The 20611-nt window shown below is 43.3% G+C and overlaps 1 protein-coding gene across 1 annotated transcript in view; it reads right to left on the bottom strand.

The window, feature by feature from the left end:
* Positions 1-216: 216 nt before the first annotated feature.
* LRRC56 (leucine rich repeat containing 56) overlaps positions 217-20611 on the bottom strand; it is a 407692-nt gene continuing 387297 nt past the window's right edge. The window contains exon 15 of the mRNA XM_030201285.1: positions 217-2195. Within this exon, the coding sequence (XP_030057145.1) occupies positions 2003-2195 (193 nt within the window). The 3' untranslated portion in view covers positions 217-2002. The remainder of the gene's footprint in view (positions 2196-20611) is intronic.

Raw genomic sequence — 20611 nt, 5'->3', positions numbered from 1 at the left:
CATGATCTACACATAGAAAATGCTTTATAAAATTATCACCAGAATGGAAAAAACTTTTTCATACACTCTAGACCAATGTTATGTCCCCCTATTGTATTACACATTTACTATAATAGGATGGGGGTCTTTTTTATGTATAACTTTTAAATAAAAAGAAAGGTTTTGTTTAGTATGGCTGCATAATTAATGTATTGAAACATTTCAGATCTTCTCTACATAGGTATCTGCATTTTACATGAACTTGAAAGTACAAAAATATGATTTTTATGGTAACTTACATCACTAACAATATATACAGAGCACAAACTACTACAAAGCTGAAGATTCCTGTGAGCACCCCATTTTTGCTCTATGTATGGCCTCATCACCCATGGGAATCCCCAAGAAAACCCCTCCTAAGTAGGACAGGGCATTCTATGGACAATCCACAGGTCATTCCTTCTGAAAGAAAACTAGGGTCACCATCCTGGGCATTACCAAGTTGCACTCATGGTGTACACTCTATAGGTCATTCCTCCTATAGTCATCCAGGGCAGTAATCTATAGCTTAATAGTAGTCTGCAATGTATCTCATCAGCATCTAGACATTAAAATCAGTACAGGGTTTGTTTTACACCTTAAACCCTACCAAATAAATATTATATCAATTAAAAACAAAACCCACAGCAAAATGAATATTTCATTCATGACTCATTAACTTCAGTCTTCTGTTAATTTTCCAGTGCCTGCATTAGGAAAAATTTACTGATATGAAGGAAGAAGACACAGCAGTTGAGGATTCAAGCATTTCTGCAGAGAACTCCTAGAATTCAGCAGTCTTTTTCTGCATGGTCGGGTATTCTAAATTTTGGTTTGCTAATATTCAGACACCATCTAGAATTCTGTAGAGATTGGTCAGGTGGTATCTGAAGAACACTTCATCATATAGGCTTGCATATACATACATCTTTCCAGATACACTGTATACAATTTGGGAACTCACTGGTGGCAAAGTTTTTCTATCCCTTCAAAGTGCAGTACTTATTGCTGGAAGGTGGTTATGGATGTTTAACTGCAGCCTTCCTAGTAACAGAAAGGCTCTGCCTGATCTCTAGTTTATCACAACTCATGCTGTTTGCCATGGAAGTTAATCAAAATCCTGTAAGACAAAACTCTTCAGCACTAAAGTAGCATTACAAAGTTGGTCAGCAATGCGTGAGATTACAGTTACACTGTTCAATACTTAGCTACAATTAAGTACAGAACATTTTACTTGTGATGTAATTATACTGTAGTACACTGCGATACATAGTCAGAATGTTTAAAGTTCTAAATAAAATCTATTAGGAGGTAAAACATTGTGTATGTATCTGAATTAGGAAACATTCAGTGTCAGTTATTAATCAGCTTTGGTGTGTGCACTGGTTTACCTGATACAGGTTAGAATATACCATATTTCCCCTCCTATTCTATAACTGTACTCAAAGTGGAATGTACAACCAGGACACTGAGTAATGTATGGATACACTCATACAAAGGGGGGCCTGGGCACACATTCGTGTTGGTTCCTGGAGCTATATAGCTGGTGCAAATAGGACTACATCTACCTTTGCTTAGGAGAAGTCCTCCTCCTCCCTGAGGGAGAAAACATTTAAAGGAGAAAAAAAGAATAGGAACAGTTCCACAGAAAGTCAATTGCAGATTCATGAGGAGCTGGCCAAATAACAGCTTTCCCCCCCCTGTGATATAATGAATGTATTACTTTCATTTGTTGCATCCAGACAGTATTTACTGTCTTTCAAGGACTGAGAATCCCTTCTCTTAACACAGAAAATGACCATTCAGTTGTCCCTTCCTTATAGCACTATACTTGTACAGTCCCACAAATGCTCAATCCAGTGTTCTGCTGTAGGACATGGATACCAGCTGAGATAGCATTAACTTGCCCATTCCTAAAGGTACTAAGGCAATATGCTGCATTCCGTATTTGTGCTCCCACTCCAGCATTCAGCCACTGAGTAATTTATGAAGAACTTGAGGTCTTGCTTGGCAAACTCATGAAAGTCGGTCGGTTTGGCAACCGCTGTAAGACAGCTTTGGAAGTCAGAGGATGCACAGAGTTCAGCAAGGTAAGTCTCTCTGAGGTTTTGGCAGATGAACGTATGACTGGCTGATGCGAGACAAAAACGTCAGAGGAACTCTTGCTTCCATCAGGTCTGAGAAAAAGGAAAGAAAGAAAAACATTTTAAGTATTTACTGGGTAACTGAACTGCCACAGGGACTGAGCCTCTAGGACTCAATGGGAATGCGAAAAGTTCCTACAACTATGGGATCTTCACAGAACAAACACGCAGCCAAACTCACAGTAAAGGATACACACTAGACATCGTCACATACAAATTCGATCCCAACTCAAAACTTATACTAACAGACACAAAATGGACACCTGCACTGTGGTCCGACCACTATAAAGCAAACATCTCCCTCCAATGGCAAACGAAAGACTCGCCGAACAAACAAGAATGAAAAACCTATACCATGAGAGGAAAAATAGACCCGGTAATATTCTGGCAACAAATCTACTACAATGGATGGACAATAAAGGCTGATACAAACCAATTCCTCCTAGAATGGGACGAGAGATGCAGATCCATATTAGACAATGTTGCTCCAATCCAAACCAGAACCTCACACAGAAAGTACTCAATACCATGGTTCAATGAAGAAGTTAGAAGATTAGAACGTGCATGGAATAAAAAGAAAGACGACCCCACACTTAACGCCTGGAAACAACTCCAAAGAAAATACAAATATACCATAAGACAAACTAAAAGATTATACTACAAAACTGAAATTGTACCAAACTACAAGGACACACATAAACTCTTCCAACTAGTGAATAAACTACTAGATACCACACCAGTCACAACCAACAGCAAAGATGTACCAGGAGCAGATAATCTCGTGAGATACTTCAATCAGAAAATCGTACAACTGCGACTTAAGATACCGATTAGTACCACCGACTATGCTGAATTCCTTGACTGTCTAGACCCAGACCCTGGCATATACCCAGCAGACAGAACCTGGACCAGCTTCGAGACATTATCAGAGGATATCATCTCCCAAACGCTCAAAAGATTTGCCAAATCTCATTGCAAACTAGACATATACCCAAACAACCTTATGACATCTGCTCCTCAACAATTTATAACAGACATAACAAAACACTTGAACTACATGCTACAAAATGGACTCTTCCCGAAGGAGAAAGGAAACATTCTACTCACCCCCATACCCAAAGACGCAAAGAAAAACGCTAGTGAACTAACCAACTACAGGCCAGTAGCATCCATTCTCTTAATAACCAAACTAACAGAAGGAATGGTGGCCAAACAACTCACAAACTATTTAAATAAATTCTCAATACTCCACGACTCCCAGTCAGGATTTCGGTCTAACCACAGTACTGAAACAGTACTAGTTACACTCATGACTAAATTCAAACAAATGATTTCAACTGGAAAAAACATACTACTCCTACAATTTGATATGTCAAGCGCTTTCGACATGGTTGATCATGGAATACTACTACATATCCTTGAGTACTTCGGAATTGGAGGTAACGTTCTTAATTGGTTCAAGGGATTCCTAACCACACGATCATACCAAGTGACATCTAATTTGACTACTTCAGCCACATGGATACTCGAATGCGGAGTCCCACAGGGATCCCCCCCCCTTGCCGACTCTATTCAACTTAATGATGATACCCTTGGCCAAACTATTATCAAACCAAAACCTCAACCCACTCATATACGCAGACGATGTAACGATTTACATCCCATTCAAACAAGATTTAGAGGGAATTACCAATGACATCAACCAAAGTCTCCATATCATGCACTCATGGGCGGATGCATTCCAGCTGAAACTTAATGCAGAAAAAACCCAATGCCTAATACTTACCTCTCAACATAACATGAACAAATTCACCACCATTAACACACCAAACCTGAACCTTCCAATTTCGGATACCCTAAAAATTCTTGGAGTTACCATCGATCGACACCTAACACTTGAGAGCCATGCGAAAAACACAACAAGAAAATGTTCCACTCAATGTGGAAATTAAAAAGAGTAAGACCTTTCTTCCCAAGGAATGTTTTCCGCAACCTGGTACAATCAATGGTGCTCAGTCATCTAGACTATGCAACGCACTCTACGCCGGCTGTAAAGAGCAAATAATCAAGAAACTTCAAACAGCCCAGAACACTGCAGCTAGACTCATATTCGGTAAAACAAAATATGAAAGTGCTAAACCCCCTCGGGAAAAACTACACTGGCTCCCACTTAGAGAACATATCACGTTCAAAATATGCTCCCTAGTTCACAAAATCATTCACGGAGATGCACCAGCCTACATGTCAGACCTGATAGACTTACCACCCAGGAATGCTAAAAGATCATCCCGCATATTCCTTAACCTGCACTTCCTCAACTGCAAAGGTCTAAAATACAAACTAATGCATGCGTCAAACTTTACCTACTTGAGCACACAGTTATGGAACGCACTGCCGCGCAACTTAAAAACGATCTACGAACTAACCAACTTCCGCAAACTACTGAAGACCCATCTCTTTAATAAGGCGTACCACAAAGATCAACAAATGTGAACATACACCACTCCTCCACTTATATTCAGAATTGTCTTATAATATTTGCTTGTTAAATTACTATCATGTTTTATCATTATCATGTTACCCAAGCTTCTTCTATAACACTAAATGTGTATCTTCTAACATATTTCCACCATTCATGATGTATTGTAAGCCACATTGAGCCTGCAAAAAGGTGGGAAAATGTGGGATACAAATGCAATAAATAAATAAATCGTTGATCATCATTAGCACTGGATGTCTTAAGGGACTGGAGCAGGGCTACAGAGCTGTTCTTAGGAATGGATGACACAGGTGTGGCTGGTATATTATTCCAGGATAATGGTGAAGTGCAGTCAGACACTGTAAATAGACAAACACCAAAAGAAGCACAAGAAGGAACCTAATCTGGGTGTTTTCTCTTTCTGCTTTACTTGAAATTCCTAATAAGGGGGTCAATAATTCAAAATGGTATAACTGGACAGGACAGGCTCCTGCTTGGTTAAACCCCGGTGAGCCAGTTAGCTGCCAATATTCAGCAACATTTAGCCAGCTTAGTGCCTCTGAATATCGCCATTGACCAGCCATCCCCTAATTGGCTAGGTTAGAGGTGGGTGGGGGAAGAGTTAGGGCGGAGCGCCAACTTAGCTGGCTAGCGGTGATATTCAGTCCACTAACCAGCTGAGTAGCCATTTAAAGTTAGGACAACAAAAAAAAGATGACCTAGGATGCCAAAATTTTATGTGTGTAAAACTGATGTTTGATATTAATGTGGGCTCGTATGTGGTTACATTCTGGTTTCTTAGAGTTGCATGTACCACTACGGGATACTGAAGGATTATAGGAGCTAGTATCAATGGAGGAATTATCTAATCCCAAGTACAAAGCATATAGGGGCAAATCTATAACATAGGCACTAACATTTACATGTCCATTGTGCATGCATACATAAATGTCAAAAAGCAAAGTTACTTATCTGTAGCAAGCGTTCTCCAAAGACAGCAGGATAAATAGCCTTACATATGCGTGACATATGACAGCCCATGCAGGAATGCTCTCCAGCTTGTTTACAACAATTTTTTAGAACACTGCACTGCATGAATATTTACTGGCCTGCCACTGTTGCACAGGACCTAGACAGCTGTGTTGCTAAGCTAATGGAATTCAACTCCAATAGGGGGAGGAGGAGGGTATGCAAGGCTATTTATTCTGCTGCTGTCCTCAGAGAACATCTACTACAGGTTAAGTAACTTCACTTTTTCTAAGGACAAGCAAGATATAATAGCCTTACATGTGGGACTCCCTAGCTAAAGACTGCCTTCAACAAAAAACAGGGATATATGCAGAAGACCTTTCAGATTATCTGTACATTTGTCTTTTAGATTGTAAGCTCTTGGAGCAGGGACTGTCCTTCCATGTTAAATTGTACAGCGCTGCGTAACCCTAGTAGCGCTTTAGAAATGTTAAGTAGTAGTAGTAGTAGTAGTAAGACCTTGCAAGAAGTAAGGGTTAATAAACAGTCCTAACACTAAATAAGAACTTGTAACTTTTTTTTTTTGCAAGGCAGTCAGAAACAGAAAATACATGGGCCTACGGGGGTGGAGTCGGACTCTACACCAAAAGATTTTTTGCTTCTTAGGAAACATCTAAAGTCTTGGTTGTTTCAGAGGTACTGTACTAGAAATAATTTTATCTTTTATTGATTTACTTTGTGTGTTGTTCCCTTTCCCCAGGTATGCCTGGGTTGTTAACCAAATTGAACTGATATGGCAATAGGTGGGATATAAGCATTGTACTGATCTCAAGTGGGCTATTTGACATAGTCATAGTTCTGACATTATGAACTGTGACATGATTTGCCGGAGACAAACCAAGCCTGGGCATAAGTGAAGGAAATGCAGTCTGCTAGCCAATCAAAAAGAATATGTTTGCAAAGACAGCCCCATCCTGTTTTGATCAAAAGAGATAAAAAGCTGAGTAGACTTTCATTGGGTTTTATGCCACTCCAGATAGAAGGCCAAAGGCTCTCTTGCAATCCAAAGTGTGCAGGGTGCTTTCATCTTTATGGGCATGGGGTCTTGGTTAAGACAGAATTACGGTACTACCTGATGTAGGAACTTAGGATGGGTATATAGGACCACTTTATTATTGCAAAACTTCGTGTAAGGTAGATCAGTTACTAGGGACTGGATCTCACTGACCCCATGTGTTGAAGTTACCACACCAAACACAGGACCTTCCAGGTGGTCAGATAATTGAGCTGACAAGTGTCTAGTGGTTCAAAAAGAAATTTGATCAGTTGTGTTAAAATGACATTGAGATCCCACTGTAGGAGGTTTGATGGGAGGCTTCAACAGAAACAAGTTCCACATAAAGCAAACTAAAGTCTGAACAGAGATGGGTCTACCTTACTTGATAAGCATCAATTGCACTAAGATGAATGCTAATAGAGTTGGTCTTGAGATGTGTCAGAAAGTATTCAAGCAGTTTTTGTGTAGGACAGGAAAACCAATCTAAGGTTGTGCCTCACACCAGATGACAAACCTCTTTATTTATAACCATAGGACCTTCTAGTAGAACCTCCTATGGAAGCCAACAGGAATTGAAAGACACTGTCAAGCAAGTTCAGTGAATCCACTACTGCCCTCTCAACATCTAAGCCAAGAGGCCTAGGGACTGGAGAGCAAGATTTAGTATTGAGAGAACTTGTTCTGATGAGCCATGCTCCCTGTAAGCTATACAGGAGTCCTTAGGTACGTGGTCCTAAGTATCATCCCCTGAGACAATGTTCCTTCTAAGCTACGCAGCCATGCAACATTTCTTGGGCTGTCATGTAGCAGGGGCATTGGGACCATTTCCACCTCCCTCCCACTGTCACCTCTGCCAGTGCTGCTGCTCCTCTAGACCAGCAGTAACAATGACAAAACAAGCAACAATCACTACGGACCAAGACTCTCCATTCACACTCACTGCTGGCTGTGCCCCAGAAGAGGAAGTGATATCGGAAGGGGCGGGATCGTCAACCATGCAAATGGAGAGTCTGGTCCCGTGGTGCCTATACCTTGTTTTTCAGCCACCAGCTGGATTGGGAGGAGAAATAGAGAGGGGGTAGAGGTTGGATAGAGAGGGGGAGAAGGGGGAGTGAAAGAGGGCAGAGGTTGAATGGAAAGAGAACAGTGAAGGAGGGTAGATACTGGATGGAAGAGTGAGGGACAGATGGTAGATGGAAGGGAGAGTGGGGCGGAGGCTGAATGGAAGAGGGGGAGAGAAAGAGCAGGCAATGGATGGAAGACTGAGAAAAGGAAATCAAATACTGGATGGAAGGGGGTGAGAAAGAGGGCAGCTGCAGGAAAGAAAAGGAAGAGAAAGAAGGAAAGAAAGAGGGCAGATGCTAGACAGAGGTGGGGGAAAGAGAAGGGGCAAACAATGGATGGCAGAAGAGAAGGAGGGAACAGGATGGATGGAAGGGGGAGAGGAGGAGGACACACTGGATGGAAGGGAGGTAGAAGAGGAGACATGCTGGATGGAGGAGGGGACAGAAAGAAGAGACATGCTAGATAAAAGAGGGGAGAGAAAGAACAAACACTGGATGAAAGGGGGAGGGATAGAAAGAGGACACACCCTGAATGGAAGGGGGACGAGAAAGTGAACATATACTGGATGAAACTGGGACACTCACTGGATGGCAGGGGGATAGAAAGATAACACACCCTGGAAGGAAGGGGGAGAGAAAAGGGGCAGATGCTGGATGGAGAGGGGAAGAAAGAGGTTAAAGTTAGTGAGAGACTGGGGAATAAGAGGAAGAGCTGGGTTGAGGGAAAGAAATGGAAAGTTGAAGGTAGACCTAGTAAAAAGACAGAAACTGGATACTAAGAAGGAAAGAAACTGGACAGAGGTAGAAAAATAAACTGAAGAAAGCTGAAAGGAAGAGGAGGAGAGCAAAATAACAAATGGACAGAAAATCCTGGAAACAGAATTAAGTGAAGATGAGGAAGCAAAATGGTCAAACGTAAAAACAAAAAAATTATTTTTAGTTTTTAGGATAAAAGTAGTGGGGTAGCTGTGTTAATAAACATTAATAAATATCACCTTATTTCCATTTTATATTTATATATTTTTATTGGCCTAATTATAATACATTTTGGTGTTGCACTGTATGCAGGGTCTGGTTTCTTGGGAGTTCAGTTTCATTTTTGTTTATATATTTCTAGTTTTAGGGCCCCATTTACTAAGCTGTGCTAGAGGCACGTTAGCGCTTTTAGAGCGCTAACCATTAGCACACGCTACCTGTGTAGGTGCCCACAATATTCCTATGGGCGCCTTCACAGTTAGTTTGCGCTAATTTTGTGCACGTGCTAAAAACACTAGCGTACTTTAGTAAACAGAGCCCTTAGTTTGTGGTTACTTATTCTATAGTGGGTGAGGGTCTACCTGTGTTCTGCTTGTGTAAAAGAGGCATGGTGTTCTGGTAGCACTGACTTTGCAGGATCGGATTTGCACTAATCTGGCTTGTTTCATTTTCCAATAAGTTTATTGATGTTCTAGTGTCAACTGCAGTGTTTGTGGTGCTGTCTTTTTCTAGGTAGGTCCTTTTTGTGTGACTTGTGAAAGTTACTGCTATTATTGCATGGTAGAATTGCTCTGTAGGTCCTAAGTGATATCTGTAGTGTTTTGTATTACTTCACAGTATGCCTGGTACTGGATTTCGATTTAGACCACACCTTTCTCAATAGTAGCTCAAAGCAAGTCATATTCAAGTACAGTAGGCATTTTCCTTTCCCTGGAGGGCTTACAATTTAAGTTTTGTACCTGAGGCAGTGAGAGGTTTAAGTGATATGTTCAAGATCTCAAGGAGTGGCAGTGGGATTTGAATCCTGGCTTCCCTGGTTCTCAGCTTGCTGCTTTAACCATTAGGTACAGATAATACATATTATCTGTATCAGCTGCATCTAATGTTTGGTAGCTCAACAGCAAACTAAAAGCTAGCAGAGCTGAAGCCTGGTGTTCATTTGGCATCCTACCAAAATATTGATTGGTAAATTGTTTTATGGTTGCCAGTGACCTCAAGGTTTCTGTTACAGTGCAGCTGAACATCACTGTTCACATGGCCAACAGGAAAATACTGGACTGGGGAAATGGGGCTGACTGCATATATTTCCATAATACTGCAAATACTATTCTTTAATATGTTGTATTATTTTGCTATGCAGTGTACATAATTCCCTGGAATTTATACTGTGGGGCCCTTTTACAAAGGCATGCCAAAAACTGGCCTGCAGCAGTGTAGGCAAATGTTTTTGGAGCAAGCTGACTAGAAAAAAGGGATTTTTTAAAATGGGCCAGAAAATGGGCGTGTGGCAAAATGAAAACCAGCGTGCATACACTTTCAGCTTGAAACCTTACCACCACCCATGGACTTAGCTGTAAGGTCTCACACACTACCCGGGAGGTAAGCATGCAGCATTCGCCAACTGCTGTTTACCACTGAGTAGGCACCTTGCGGTAGAAATCAGAAAATATTTTCTACCATGTGTTTATGGCGCGTGCCAAGTTTGGAATTACTATCCGGAGCACACAGTAGTTGGGCGGTAATACCAATTTGGTGCACGTCGGACAAATGTAGTCCCTTACGCCCCTTTGTAAAAGGGCCCCTGTGTGCATAATACCATCAGTAACAGAAATACTGGGGGAAGTAGGTGGTAGACTGTGAAGGGGTCCTTCCCTGCTGTTTTCAAAAGTATCCCTGCAGTCTTTTTTATTTTTAAAGAGTGGTGCTCGTAGAGGGGGAGCAAAGTTCCTTCTAAGATGCGCTAAACATCCATAGCTGAGTAAAATTCAGAGTAGCTATAAACATATAGTTAAACTATAGGCAAACATGTAGGGAAAAGATGCAGAGTCTGGTTCATAGAACTCTTTCCAACCTCCCTGCTAGTGTGTGTGTCTGTGTGCATGTTTGTGAGTATCTGTTAAGAAGTGCTCACAGGGTAATATAACGGAAAATGTTTTGCTCATGTCAACTCAGTCCTTGGAGGGAACATTGCTCTAAGAGATAGCTCACTTCCATAAACTGAAAGTTTCCTGATACAGGAGGTACAAACACATCCTTCCCTGCTTGTTGATATATGTTGCAACCTGATCTAACTGAAAGAATTATTTGATTGGACAACTGTCTCTGAAAGCCTTTAAAACATTCCATTTCATTCTAAGCTCCAGGAAATTTATCTGATAAGGTCTGTGCAGACCAGAGACCCATCCCAGGTTTGATGCATCTGTCATTAGTATCTTTTGAACTTAAGGAATTTGACACGGAACAACTTTTATCAAATAGCACTGGGCCATCCACCAGCACAGCAAGTGCCTGGCATTATAGCAAAATGAATGGCGTTAAACCCAAGATATGCAAAGTAAGATTTTTTTCATGAGCTTTATTTGAATTAAATAATTTATTTATCTAAAACGTTTTTGGGGGGAGGTTTTTATTTTTTTTTAAGCCAATGAGGTCACTGTCCTTGAAGCCAATAAGGTTTGATTCACTGCACAGATCGGAACTCTGGGGCTTTTTCCTTCCTGAACTTACTTACGTAGAAATTTAAGTAGAAATTCAAGGTGTTGAATGATTTGCAGTGAATTTTTTTTCTGATATCTAGCATTTTGGTTTTTTTTTTTCACTTTCTCCTTTGTTGCTGGATAATATTCTAGTTTATAATAAACCCCATGTGCATTAATTCTTTTGTGCCTTCTTTTCATGTGTTCTTCACAGTCATCCAAGTAGGGAAATATGTGCATGCCCAGTCTGCCTAGAGATGCTGCAATGACTGCCCATACAAGGCTAAACAGCAGTACACAATACTGGAAGTGCCGTGGTATTCTCCTACTACAAATCTCAGGAACTTCCAGTGACTTGTACGTATCTATAGATGGGTATAAGCATCCTTTAAGTCCAGAGAGCATAATCAATTGCCTTGTATCATGAGTATGACGTGCCCAAGGAAACCATCCTGAACTTTAGTATAGCCGGATATTTGTTCAGGACAAGAACATAAGAATAGCCATACTGGGTCAGACCAATGCTTCCAATAGTAGCCAATCCAAGTCACAAGTACCTGGCAGAAACCCAAATAGTAGTAACATTCCATGCTACTGATCCCAGGGCAAGCAGTGGCTTCCTCCCCATGTCTATCTCAATAGCACACTTGAACTTAGGAACTTGTCAAACCTTTTTAAAACTCAGATAAGTTAACTGCTGTTACCACATCCTCTGGCAACAAGTTCCAGAGCTTAACTATTCTTTGAGTGAAAAAATATTTCCATGTAATTTCACCGAGTGTCCCCTGATCTTTGTAATTTTTGAAACAGTGAAAAATCGATTCACTTTTACCCGTTCTATACCACTCAGGATTTTGTAGACCTCAATCATACCTCCCCTCAGCTGTCTCTTTTCCAAGCTCAAGAACCCTTACCTCTTTAGCATTTCCTCGTATGAGAGGAGTTCCATCCCCTTTATCATTTTGGTCGCTCTTCTTTGAACCTTTTCTAGTTTCGCTATATATTTTTTCACATACGGCGACCAGAACTGAATGTAATACTCAAAGTGAGGTTGCACCATGGAGTGATACAGAGGCATTAAAATACTTTTTGTCTTATTTATCATCCTTTTCCTAATAATTCCTAGCATCCTGTTTGCTTTTTTGGCTGCCACCGCACACTGAGCAGAAGATTTCAGTGTATTGGTCTACAATGATACTTAGATCTTTTTCTTGAGAGCTGACTCCTAAGAAGGGCCCTAGCATTAGGTAACTCTAATTTAGATTATTCTTCCCAATGCGCATCACTTTGCATTTGTTCATATTAAATTTCATCTGTCATTTTAGTGCCCAGTCTTCCAGTTTCCTAAGGTTTTCTTGCACAACTTTGAATAGTTTTGTGTCATCAGCAAATTTAATCATCTCATTTGTCGTTCTGATTTCTAGATCATTTATAAATATATTAAATAGCACCGATCTCAGTACAAACCCCTGTGGCATTCCACTATTCACCCTCCTCTATTGAGAAAAATGGCCATTTAACCCTATCCTCTTGTTTTCTGTCCAATAATAAATTCCTACTCCACAAAAGAACATTGCCTCCTATCCCATGGGTTTTTAATTTTCACAATAGACTCTCATTAGGAACTTGGTCAAAAGCTTTCTGAAAATCTAGATACACAACTGGTTCAACTTTATCCACGTTTATTCATGCCTTCAAAGAAGTGAAGCAAATTGGTAAGGCAAGACTTTCCTTGGCTGAACCCATGCTGACGTTTTTAATTTTCTCAGGAGTCTGAAAATCTAGATACACTACATCAACCAGGTCACCTTTATCCACATATTTATTCACGCATTCAAAGAAATGAAGCAAATTAAACCATGTTTGTCTATGTGTTCAGTGATTTTATTCTTTGCTACCCGTTAAGACCGTTAAAACGGGAGCAGCGGTGATGTCACGCTGTAAGATGGCAGCGTGAGTGAACAGCTCTGCATGCCCAACAAACAAAAGCGTTTTATACAGCGATCTCTGTGCTCCAATCTCCCCAAGTTCGACTGATTCCGATATCGGAAGTGCGGGTGAGGCATATAATGGCCGGGAAAGAGCTGGTTGGGCCCCGCAAATCGCTGAAACCATTCACTTACCAGCCGCAGTCAGAGGGAAACAAGATGGCGACCGGGCTCAGGCCCGCACAGTCAGATAGTAGCAGGCGGGAAGTGGAGCAGAGCGCGATGGCGGGAGAAGGCGAGCTCTTGGCGAAAGAAATGCATGCGCTATTGGTGGAGATCCAGGCAGAAGTAAAAGGTGGCCGTGAGGATATCACAAAGTTGGCCACGGAACTTCGCGGTGAATTGGCGGAGATGGGGGCGACAGGTAGCAGAAGTGGACGAGCGTATTGCTGAACATCAAGAGACTTTAAGCACGTTGACATCCGCTCTTAGAGAGCAACAGGACATTTGCGGATCGCTCCTGAATAAAGTGGAGGATCTAGAAAATCAAAGTAGAAGATCGAATATCAGGATCCGAGGAATTCCGGAACAACCAGAGTATATGAACTGTGAAAAGGTAGTGCAACAAGTTGCCAGCATGATACTCTTGGAGGAAAAGCAGGCGGTGCAACCGGATGATATTAAAATCGATCGAGCACACAGAGTGCTAGGCCGTACCCGGGCAAATGTGCCTAGAGATATAATAGCATGCCTTTCAGAATACCGGATCAAAGAAGCCATTATGAACAAAGCCCGCAAAATGGACGTAATCAAATGGGATTTACTCCCGATTGAGTTATATCAAGATGTGGCCCCGTTGACCCTGAAACATCGTGCAGAGTGCCGGAATTTTACGAGATATCTACGTGATCAAGGACTATCATATCGCTGGCAATATCCATTTGCGTTGTCCTATAAGGCGGATGGAAAATGGAATAAAATTCAGTCGGTGGAGGAAGCACGTGCAACATGGCCAGAGGTAGAAGCGACGCAGGACAACCCGGAGCACACTACAGAGCCTGCAGCACGTCTGAAACATCAAGGATGGACCCGGGTGACCAGGGGTAAAGGGCGCCTTACCTGACAACAATCAAGCCAGCTGCAGAAATCCACCTCCACAGATGAACTTTGATAGACAGACTTGGAAGGTTATAACCCTGCTTGGTTAAGGGTGAGATAATGCACAGTTTCAATCTTGTAAACATGGACTTGGGGAAGTTATATATAGATCTGAATAAGGTAATCAGTATTAGCAGTTGGGCATGTATGTTGTCACCGTTCTCTTACTTAATGGGTGGGATATGTTGGACCCATTGGGTGAATAGGGGATGGTGAGGAGAGGGGAGGGGGGACTAGGGTAACTCAGAAGGAGGGGGCTTACATAATACTAGGATGGAGGGTACATGATGTGCAAGCCATACAAACAGAGCATAAAGGATTGGGGCTACGATGGCACAGATAAAATGTATGACACTAAATGTCCGAGGTTTAAACTCTCCACAAAAAAGGAAAAGTTTTCTTAAGGAAGCTAATAGGGTAGGAGCGGATATTATTCTAATACAGGAGACGCATTTGTTAGAGAGAGCTGAGCATTTATTAGGTACTCCACGGTACCCTGTTCAGTATCTGGCATCTAACAGACAACAGAGGAAGACAGCTGGAGTGGGGATATTGTTAAAACAAGGGCTGGCGATAAAAAGGGACACAGGGGGTCGTTATGTGATCCTGGTGGGCAAATTGGATGGTCAAATATATACTATAGTGAATGTTTATGCCCCTAATCAGGCCCAGGGAGAATTCTTTGATCAGGTTAGCTCGCAGCTTTCAAATGTAGTACAAGGAGATGTTTTTAATGGGGGGGGGGGGGATTTTAACATCACCATGGATCCTGGGATGGATAACATGGGGGAGGCAGCTGGATATGCGCAGGCGGAACGGGATAGACTGCTTTCCTTCTTGAATGTGTGGGGCTTGGTTGATATTTGGAGGGTCTTACATGGGGCGGAAAGAGATTATACGTGTTATTCGGCCCCCCATGGTACACACTCTAGAATTGGTATGTGGATGGGTAGTGAAGGAATGCTGTTACAGGTCATATCCACAGAAATAGAGACACGCACATGGTCTGACCATGCTCCAGTTCTCCTTTCTTTACGGGGAAAGCGAGAAATGAGTAGGCGGAGAACTTGGCAGTTCCCAGATAACTTGTTAAATGACCCTAAGCAGGTGAAGATAATCGAAGGTGAACTAAAATAATTTCTCTCTATTAATGACACACCAGATATTACACCCGGGATATTATGGGAATCTTTGAAGGCTGTGATAAGGGGAAAAATGATATCTCTTCAAGCATATTTACATAAAGATACTAAGCAACAGGAAAAAGTATTAAGAGACAAGATACAGGGTCTAGATAACTTGGTGAAACAGCAGAGTGCTACCCCGGATCAGCACGGAGAGTTACATAAAACTAGGGTCCAATTGGCTGCCTTAGAAAATAAAAACATTCAAGAGCAGCTGCAGAGAGTTCAGCAAGAATATTATGAGTTCAATAATAAGGCCAGTAGGCTATTGGCATATAAATTAAGACAGCTATCTAGTCGTAATAATATCAATAGCATAAAAGATGATGAAGGGAAGATATGGGATCAGTCAGAGGATATTCAAAGAGAATTTGTAACCTATTATGAACGGCTCTATCGGCCGGAGATCTCTCCATCGGAGGAACAGATCCGCTCCATATTGGAGGCCATAAATTTTCCCATGCTGACAGAGGCAGAACGGGCTATGCTGTTGGCCCCTATACAGTGGTGGAAATAAGTATTTGATCCCTTGCTGATTTTGTAAGTTTGCCCACTGACAAAGACATGAGCAGCCCATAATTGAAGGAGTGAGAGATAGCACATCACAAATTAAATCCGGAAAATCACATTGTGGAAAGTATATGAATTTATTTGCATTCTGCAGAGGGAAATAAGTATTTGATCCCCCACCAACCAGTAAGAGATCTGGCCCCTACAGACCAGGTAGATGCTCCAAATCAACTCGTTACCTGCATGACAGACAGCTGTCGGCAATGGTCACCTGTATGAAAGACACCTGTCCACAGACTCAGTGAATCAGTCAGACTCTAACCTCTACAAAATGGCCAAGAGCAAGGAGCTGTCTAAGGATGTCAGGGACAAGATCATACACCTGCACAAGGCTGGAATGGGCTACAAAACCATCAGTAAGACGCTGGGCGAGAAGGAGACAACTGTTGGTGCCATAGTAAGAAAATGGAAGAAGTACAAAATGACTGTCAATTGACAAAGATCTGGGGCTCCACGCAAAATCTCACCTCGTGGGGTATCCTTGATCATGAGGAAGGTTAGAAATCAGCCTACAACTACAAGGGGGGAACTTGTCAATGATCTCAAGGCAGCTGGGACCACTGTCACCACGAAAACCATTGGTAACACATTACGACATAACGGATTGCAATCCTGCAGTGCCCGCAAGGTCCCCCTGCTCCGGAAGGCACATGTGACGGCCTGTCTGAAGTTTGCCAGTGAACACCTGGATGATGCCGAGAGTGATTGGGAGAAGGTGCTGTGGTCAGATGAGACAAAAATTGAGCTCTTTGGCATGAACTCAACTCGCCGTGTTTGGAGGAAGAGAAATGCTGCCTATGACCCAAAGAACACCGTCCCCACTGTCAAGCATGGAGGTGGAAATGTTATGTTTTGGGGGTGTTTCTCTGCTAAGGGCACAGGACTACTTCACCGCATCAATGGGAGAATGGATGGGGCCATGTACTGTACAATTCTGAGTGACAACCTCCTTCCCTCCGCCAGGGCCTTAAAAATGGGTCGTGGCTGGGTCTTCCAGCACGACAATGACCCAAAACATACAGCCAAGGCAACAAAGGAGTGGCTCAGGAAGAAGCACATTAGGGTCATGGAGTGGCCTAGCCAGTCACCAGACCTTAATCCCATTGAAAACTTATGGAGGGAGCTGAAGCTGCGAGTTGCCAAGCGACAGCCCAGAACTCTTAATGATTTAGAGATGATCTGCAAAGAGGAGTGGACCAAAATTCCTCCTGACATGTGTGCAAACCTCATCATCAACTACAGAAGACTTCTGACCGCTGTGCTTGCCAACAAGGGTTTTGCCACCAAGTATTAGGTCTTGTTTGCCAGAGGGATTAAATACTTATTTCCCTCTGCAGAATGCAAATAAATTCATATACTTTCCACAATGTGATTTTCCGGATTTAATTTGTGATGTGCTATCTCTCACTGTTACCAATAACCTACCCTTCAATTATGGGCTGCTCATGTCTTTGTCAGTGGGCAAACTTACAAAATCAGCAAGGGATCAAATACTTATTTCCACCACTGTAGATCAGGAGGAAATAGACACAGTTATTAGGGGACTCCCGGGGGGGAAGGCCCCAGGGCTAGATGGTTTTGGCAACCGTTTTTATAAATGCTTTTGGAATATTTTGCTCCCGGTGCTGATAAGAGTGTATAATGACATTACATCTGGGGCCATCCTTCCACATTCCTGGCGGTTAGCAGATGTGGTGTTGTTGCTTAAACCACAGAAGGACCCGCAGAGGTGTGGATCTTACCGTCCAATCTCCCTGCTAGGGACGGACTATAAAATTTTTCCCACTATTCTAGCCAATAGGTTACAAAAAGTGTTACCCCGTTTGGTCCAAGAGGACCAGGCGGGTTTTATCGCTAACAGACAGACCTTTGATAACACCAGACGAGCGCAATATATATTGGATAGAATTCAGAGATTGGGACAGCCAGCAGTGTTCCTTTCACTGGACGCAGAAAAAGCTTTCGATATAGTGCTATGGCCCTTTCTTTTTGCATTATTGAAACGAGCTGGTTTTGGAGGACAGTTTATGAATTGGGTATCGGCGCTCTACCGACAGCCGCTGGCTCAACTAAAAATTAATGGTACTCATACTATGCCTTTTGAGTTGTTCCGCGGAACACGGCAGGGATGTGCGTTGTCCCCCCTGCTGTTTGTTCTGACCATGGAACCGCTGGCTGGGATGATAAGACAGGAGCCGAGGGTACAGGGAATACATATAAGAAGACAAGAAACTAAAATCCTGCTGTACACAGATGATGTCCTGTTAACCTTGACAAGCCCAGGGACCTCATTGCCTGTGGTATTGGATAATCTCAACTCATATGGGGAAGCAGCGGGCCTAAAGGTTAACATACAAAAATCGGAACTTCTGCCTTTACAGTTTCCTCCAGGTCTGCAGGCTGAACTCCAACCTCTTTTTCCTTTTAGATGGGCGTCTAAAGCTATAAGGTACTTGGGGTTAATTTGACTCCTAATACGTCTGACCTTTTTAAAGAAAATTTTGTGCCCAAAGCCCAAGAGCTGTTTCAAGATCTAGAAAGGTGGGGGGGGGGGGGACTGGGTATGTCCTGGATGGGTAGGATAGCAGCGGTGAAGATGACTCTACTCCCCAGACTACTTTATTTGTTTATGGCCACCCCCACCCACATTCCGAAAGCGTTTTTTTGGATGCTTACTCAGAAGGTCTTTGCCTTTATATGGAGGAGGAGACCTCCACGAGTCAATCGGAAAGTGCTGTATCAATCTAGAAAGGAAGGAGGAATGGGGGTGCCCAATTTTTGGTTATATTATTGAGCCACACTATTCCAGATGTTGTCCATAGGGCAGAAAGGGATAATCAAACCATGGTCACATGCGGCACAATGGGGCCTGAGGGGAGTTCCCTTGTGGGCAGCGCCTTGGCTCCCCTTACCGCTGCTGAGGGGCCTCATTGAGGGATTACAAGGACAGATGGGAGTGGCTCAGATGTAGGATAGCGTGGTTTCTTGGACGAAAATATCATCTGAATACCCCCATAATATATGCGCTGGATTTTCCGGCAGGGAGGGAAGAAGGAGTGTATGGGCAGTGGTCCGTACTTTCACTGAGATTATTTGGACAATTATGGGACGATGGGCAATGTCACACATTTGATGACTTGAAAGATGAATATGGCCTGATTGACAGGGACAGATTTCATTATATACAGGTTCGAGATTTTATACAGCGGAAAGCTAAGGATGAGTTGCTATTAGCTGTCACGGAACTGGAATTGGCAATGGGATCTGGGTCGGGGAAGGGAAGAGTATCTAGAATCTATAAAGTGTTACTACATCATTCTCGCCCTTTGACCCCCTATATTGCAAAATGGGAGGCCCTGCTATCAGTAACGTATGCACCAGAGAAATGGACTAAGATATTTAAAAACTTATTGACTTTTTCAGTGTCGACCCCCCTGGTGGAAAATGGGTATAAGATGCTATACCAGTGGTACCTTATGCCACATAGATTGGCACGGATATATAAAACAGGGGCGTCGACATGCTGGCGGGGGTGTGGAGCACAGGGCACATTCTGGCATATCTGGTGGGAATGCCCGATTATTCAGTCCTTTTGGGTAAAATTGACTACTTACATTCAAAGTAACTTGGGAATCTCAGTCCAGCTATCCCCAGGTTTATGCCTGCTTAATATACACGAGGCAGGTTTACGGCGCCCACAAAATTGTTGTATGTAAAAGCTGTTATGAGGAAAATTTATCGTCTGTATTTTGATATGCTAAAATAATAAATATACTTAAAAAAAAAAAAAAAGACCATTAAAACGAGCGAGAATTGTAATTCTCACCTCCATGTCCAGTAAACCTCCTCTCTCCCCTGCCCTCCCCTCCCTCGATCCATGTCCAGCAACACTGCTTTCTCCCCTGCCCTCCCCCCCCATTGTCCAGCAGCCCTCCTGTATCCCCTGGCCTCCCCCCGTCCACCAACCATTCTCTCTCCCCTGCCCTCCCCCCATATCCAGCAACCCTCCTCTTTCCCTTGGCCTCCCCCCTCCCCTGTCCACCAACCCTGCTCTCTCCCATGCCCTCCCCCCATGTCCAGCAACCCTCCTCTCTCCCCTGCCCTCCCCTCCATCGGTCCATGTCCAGCAACCTGCTCTCTCCCCTGCCCTCCCCCAATGTCCAGCAACTCTCCTCTCTCCCCTGCCCTCCCCCCATGTCCAGCAACCCTGCTCTCTCCCCTGCCCTCCCCATGTCCAGCAGCCCTCCTGTCTCCCCTGGCCTCACCCTGTCCACCGACCCTCCTCTCTCCCCTGCCCTCCCCCCATATCAGGCAACCCTCCTCTTTCCCTTGGCCTCCCCCCCCCACCCTGTTCTCTCCCCTGCCCTCCCCCCATGTCCAGCAACCCTCCTCTCTGCCCTGCTCTCTCCCCATGTCCAGCAACCCTCCTCTCTCGCCCCTGCCCTCCCCCCCCCATCATGTCCAGCTACCCTACTCACCGCCGCTCCCTCCTCCCTCTGTGCCGGGCCCCCTGCACTGACATGAGCGCACCTCTCACCTCCGTGTGAAAGCACTGCAGGCAGCAGATCACTCTGCAGCGCTTCCACAC

Source organism: Microcaecilia unicolor, chromosome 4, assembly GCF_901765095.1.
Source record: "Microcaecilia unicolor chromosome 4, aMicUni1.1, whole genome shotgun sequence".
Lineage (NCBI taxonomy): Eukaryota > Metazoa > Chordata > Amphibia > Gymnophiona > Siphonopidae > Microcaecilia > Microcaecilia unicolor.
This window is presented reverse-complemented; position numbering and strand designations above follow the sequence as displayed.